This window comes from Nilaparvata lugens, chromosome 3 (genome assembly GCF_014356525.2).
Source record: "Nilaparvata lugens isolate BPH chromosome 3, ASM1435652v1, whole genome shotgun sequence".
Lineage (NCBI taxonomy): Eukaryota > Metazoa > Arthropoda > Insecta > Hemiptera > Delphacidae > Nilaparvata > Nilaparvata lugens.
Genome location: NC_052506.1, coordinates 53,870,070 through 53,876,364, shown reverse-complemented (window position 1 = coordinate 53,876,364; position 6,295 = coordinate 53,870,070). Strand labels below are relative to the sequence as shown.

General features: G+C 34.5%; 1 protein-coding gene across 1 annotated transcript; it reads left to right on the top strand.

Annotated features, from left to right (window-relative positions):
- The first annotated feature begins 5,111 nt into the window (after positions 1-5,111).
- Positions 5,112-5,870, top strand: LOC120350251 (piggyBac transposable element-derived protein 3-like). Its single transcript, XM_039422834.1, has one exon. It carries the CDS (start codon positions 5,112-5,114, stop codon positions 5,868-5,870), a length of 759 nt encoding a protein of 252 aa, XP_039278768.1.
- The last annotated feature ends 425 nt before the right edge of the window (positions 5,871-6,295 follow it).

Genomic DNA, 6,295 nt, shown 5'->3' with positions numbered 1-6,295 from the left:
AACAGCCAATTTTACAAAATACTTCTATGGCTTATTATCTTCAATATTCATGGGTTTAACAAGAATGAGTCATTTTTCTATTGCTTCATGAAGTCTCAAGCTGCTAATTATGCTGAAGCTGGTTTACACCAAAGTTTTATTAAAATGTTAATAACATCATTCGTATAATTCTATTAAATTGATCATAACTGAGCATACACATGATGAACATATGTGTTTGTCAAGTTCCGTTCCATCTAATAAATCTATAAGGATTATTGTTACTACATTTTGTTATAACTTTGTGAAAAACCCAGCTTTACAGTGTTGCATCATTCCTTATGATTTCCCCTGATTTCAGAGTTTGAAGTTTATTCATCATGGTGAAGTTCTTGGAATTAGATAAATCTTTCGGATATTGTAGGGGAGACCAGTACACAGTGGGCCACCGTACACAGTGGGACACTGTTCAAATATCGCGCTGTATTGCTCACAGCTGATTCATCAGCTGTACCCATAATGCAGTTGGTCTAGGCCTCCTCCATATTGGAGATCATTGTTGTAACACAAGACAAGCATTCGCTATCCTGAGGTATGTATTTTAGTCATATAAAAGTTAATTTTTCTGCCTATTTCAATTGTTTTAATTTACTATGGGAGTGCCCTGACCCTAGTTGGTATTCTAGTATGATGGGCATTATCTAAGGTACAAAATCATTTATGAGTTCTTTCCTTCAGATGAAGGTTATTTCAATACAGTCCATGAATCATAAAAACAACAGTTTACACAGTGGGACATTAATTGGTGGTACAATGTGGGACGGCCCACTGTGTACCATAGTAACCAGTGGGACGTCCCACTGTGTACCATATCAAATTTACTGTTGAAGAAGCTTTGGTTAATAAATGTGAGAAAAGTTGTTTATTGCAACAAAATTCAAGGAACATCCAATTATTTCATTGTATAATGTCAAGTTAGTTTCTTTAAGTAGTTTTGACTATCCCACAGTGACTCACATAGCTGAATAGTTGAATAGGCTATACATGTATTCACGGATCGGTGACCTAGAATCGATCAAACCGAGAAACGTAGAATCTGACCCAAACCCTTGGCAGAGCTTTATTGCAATCAGATGTGGTGCAATGTGAAAAACACCTGATCACGGGCTATTATTAGGTAGCATGAATTAATATTATGTATAGAATATTACTAGCATGTAAAGAGCATAACAATAAACCAAATAAAAATAATTAATGTATCAGGAAATAAGAGGTACCAGCGCATGAATACCGAATAAAATTTGCATGCACCAATAGTAAAACTGGCAGTTAATAGGCGGCAATTGTAGGCCATTCAAAATATTATTTATATATTTTTATAAATTTCGATCTATGTTGAATTGTTGTATATCTATGTTATCGATATGGCTCGAAAGCAAAGAAATTATTAATCATACAATCTAAGCAATATTTGGTATTTTTGTAAGATCTATTTGAACCTAAATGGCGGAGGACTAAGATATTAAATTTATGCTAATTTGAAAGTCGGAAATAGGATCTGTAAAACTTGAGAAAGGAGAACCAGCACTCGCCAGCCAAATGCCACCATAAGAGGACCCCAAATATTTTAGAGCGTAGTACCTTGCTAATAATTTTGTAAAAGTTAAAGTTAAATTAAATATTAAATTTCTTAAACGACTTCGTGATGCTATGTGAAGCAGAAGTCATTTTCATTTTTTAATTAATTTATAACCCCTTGGAGGAGACGATTCCGGCTACCATATTCCCGGACCACATGGAGTTGGATCGACATCGCGGCTTACAAGAAGATTTTCGACACGTGAGTGATAATTTGAATTAGTGATGGGGCCCTAGTGCTTCGAATTAATCTGATGATCAAAGCTAGCTCGCCGAAAGGGTTTTTATTATAAATTAAGAAATTAATAAGAGTAATACTTGCGCAAGTAAAATTAGTATTAAAGGTATTTCATGAAAGAAAAATATAGATCAATATTTCAGAAATTTCTATTAAATCAAAGAAGTACAAAATCTAGGCTATAAAACATATGCATATGATATTTAATTTTTTGCAATACAATTTGCGATAGTTTATTATAGCTCTAATTCACTAGATGAATGGCTCTACCTATTCCGTCAGGTGCCGAATCTTGCACCCTGAGATAAAAATATATATTCGATACAAAGAAATCTGCTAAGCACCAGAGATTTTAATATATATATATATAAATTAATATCAACCTTAGATTATCTGTTGAAATAGCTATCGGACAGAATGCATTAAAATTTTTAAAATAAAGATACCTGAAAAATTTATTCTGAATTTTTTCCAAATCAAGAATAGTGCTGCTGTGAAATGCAGCCCAAACTAAGCAGCATATTCAAGTTCACTCCTCACTGTAGCATAATACAATTTCAAAACAACATCACATGCTGTAAAAGGCTTACAATTTCGAAATAAAAACCCTAGCGACCTATTATAACCATTCATAACATGTGCTAGGTGTTCCTTAAACTCAAGAGTAGGGTCCATTATGATGCCCAGGTCCTTTATATGGATAACACAATCGAGGTTTGAATTATTAATATTGTAATTGTAATGAAAAGGATTTTTCTGACGTGTGAATATCATGTATTTTGTTTTTGATATATTTATTTCCAATCTATTTCTCAAACACCAGTCATGAATCGCATGCAGATCCCGCTGCAAGAGAGAGCAATCCTCCAGACTAGAAATAGGTCTGAAAAGTTTTACATCGTCTGCAAAAAGCAAATACTAGATTCTTTAAGGCAGATCATTTATGAGTAGGAGGAACAACAGGACCAAGTTTGATCCCTGTGGAACCCCAGAAGAATTGGTAAAGTAAAGAGATCTGTGATTATTAAAAACCACATAAGACATCCTATCTATTAGATAACTCTCAAGAAATGCAATCAAACTATCAGACGACAAAACCATTTCAATTTTTTCGACAAAGAGAGTTTTGGAAATATTCTAAAACACTGTAACAATAAAATTATTGTATGTCTACTGGGAATACATTTACAGGGTGGAAAGTGGAATATTGTCCCCGAATAATGAATGTTTTAAGTTTTTGAAGTTGAATAAATCATTAAAGAGTGGTCAAAATAAGACGTTTCTCTCGACATAGTAGTTTGGTTATTTCTTAACACTTTTGCGATAAAACCAATAGGATATCTATCACAATAACTAAATAGCAAGCGATATAAAACTTTCTAGGCAGCCGGGGTAGAGCCTTATTTTGTGTAATAAACTATTAAGAATGCTTTAATTAAACAATAGCATCATTTCAAAACACACTAACCCTTTTAGAATAAGAAGTAGTTGCTCTACCCGAATTACAATGGTAGCGAATCGGTGGAATTTGGCTGCAAGAATGCCAAATATAGAAAACAGTGGAAATCAATAAAAATTTACCAGTGGATTGAAAAAAAAAATTGTGTAGCAATGAGTATAAAATTAGTAAGCGTATCTTTTTAAAGCTAGTTCAAGAAGTAGTGGAAATTCTATTAGAGCTGCTACCAATGTATGAACAAAACGATCTGCTAATGGAAGCTTCATTACTGTTAATTGACCTTGTTAGTCCACAACTCGAAGAACCTGATGTTTAATAGTTATTAGTTGGCTGCCTATGCAAAAATGGATAACTATGAATTGTTCAAGGGTGACATGTCTTAATTATATAATTAATAAGTTATTACGATTAAATGAAACTAAATTGGTGTATCTCATGATAGGACTATTGATGACCAAACCTTTGAAGAACTAGAATGATTGATTTTGTTTTCGAAATTGAGTTTATTTATTGATGTGAGAATATTAATGTGGGATTATTTTGTTTTTTAATACTAAATTATGGATAAATTAATTCATGGAAAAACTAATTAACCCTACAATGCATAATAACTCCATTCAGAGTCATGACATTGTAGGCATGTTACTATGGAAATATGACTCTGAACGGAGTCTACATGCATTCCAGTTTGTTCTCCAATTAGTTCTGTTCAACATAGTTCAAGAATAGGTCACAAGAGTGTGGCACAAGACAGATATAAGCGGTTCATTGTGATCAAGTCACTGCCATTGTAATAATAGATTTTCGTTGACTTTGCGGATTCATATAAAAATATTTACTCACTAATTCCTCTTTAAATTGTTTCCTTATAATTGAGATTATTTGTATGATTCTGTTCTGTTCCAAAGCTTATTTCAATTTAAATATAAAATTTATTCCATGTTTCATTCATGATTCCAAATGGAGTCAACATGCATAGGAGCAAGTGCTTACGGTTCACTGCAGACTAACCTCAAAAGTTGAATCTGACTAGCTTGTCTCATTGTTTATACGCGTTCGTTTCGTTCAGTGATATAATTGTGATTATATTTAGATATTATGAAGTGTTTCTAATTGAATATGGATGAAGAACGTGTTTATATAGTGGGTGACGATGGTGTTCTCACTGAATTGGATTCGGACACCATTTTTACAGTTCCTGTTCCTGATGAAAGTGAAGATGATGGTGACATAGACGAAAATGAATTGGATGATACAAATATTTTCTTCACTAACAGGGCTTCAGATAATTCTCAATATGTGACACTAAATGAAAATTCTCAAATAGTATCTATACCACCTACCTGATTCATGTGAAGTCATTCCAGATAATCCTTCATCCAGCTCTACCGATACCACCACACAACCATCAACCTCAAATAATCAAACTCCTCTTCCACTGCCTAATCAAGTGAGTGCTCCAAATAAACTGACAAAGCGACCAATTGTGTGGAAGAAAGAAAGGCTCCCAGAAGAAGACAGATCTTTCAGGGGCAATCTGATTTTACCTGATAAACTTTTGATCTCTCTACACCATTTGACTTCTTCTCTTATTTCTTTTCACCATAGCTATTTCAATTAATTTCGGAGCAGTCTTCTTTATATAGTGTGCAATTTGACCCTTCGAAGCCTGTGGATATTGATAGCCATCAAATCAGAAAGTTCTTGGGAATTTGTCTTCTGACCTCAGTAATTACAGCTAAAAATGTGAGATACTATTGGAATTCAACTGTCGGTATTGATTTAATCAAAGAAACTATGCCAGTCAATAAATTTGAGCAAATTAGAAGGTTTATTCACTTCAATGATAATGCACAGGTGAATGGAGGTGATAAGTTGCATAAACTAAGACCCATTCTGGATCATTTACTTGAAAAATTCAGAAGCATCCCTTTTGAAGAAGAGCTCAGTGTTGATGAACAAATGTGTGCCACAAAGGCTCGTCATCATTTGAAAATGTATATGCCTGATAAGCCACATAAATATGGCTACAAAATTTTTGTATTATGTGGTGTATCTGGTTTTGCCTACAATTCAGAAATTTACACCGGCAATGAAAATAAAACACGTCCTGATGATGAGCCAGACATGGGAGCCAGTAGCAACGTTGTAGTTCGTTTAACTCGGCCTTTGGAAAGTAACCAGAACTTCAAACTCTACTTCGACAACTACTACACTTCATTGGTACTGCTTGATTTTTTAAAAAAAAGAGGGATCTACTCTTTAGGAACTGTCAGACGAAATAGAGTCACAAATTGCAAAATGCGAGATGAGAAGGCCATCAAAAAACTTGAGAGGGGAGCCATCATCGAATACACATGCGACTATGATGGGACAAATATTTCAAATGTCCTCTGGAAAGATAACAAAGCAGTTATTCTCCTCTCTACTTTCTCTGGTACGAATCCAACCACACATGTAAGACGTTTTGATAGGAAAGAGAAGAAGGAGGTGATGGTAAAACGCCCCCATATTGTGACAACCTATAATAACGATGGGGTGGTGTCGACTTATTAGACAGCATGATAGGAAGATATAAAATAATAATGCGATCAAGGAAGTGGTACATGAGAATTTTTTACCACCTACTTGATGTCTCTGTCATCAATTCGTGGCTGCTCTACAAACGAGTGCATGCATTGAGACCCTCAAGTTGCAAGCTACTGAACCTGCCAGAGTTTCGAATGCAGCTGGGTAAAACACTGTGTAAAATGGGTGTACAAAATATGGTTAGAAGAGGAAGGCCATCAGCAACTGAGCTATTGAATGTGCCAAAAAGGAGGAAACTAATTGCACATCGTCCAGTATCAGATGTCAGGGTAGATCAGACAAGTCACTCTGATCCAAAACAAAGATGCAAGAATGAGAATTGTAAGAGCTACTCTACAATTAAATGTGAAAAATGCAATGTTCATCTGTGTCTCAACAAATTGAAGAACTGC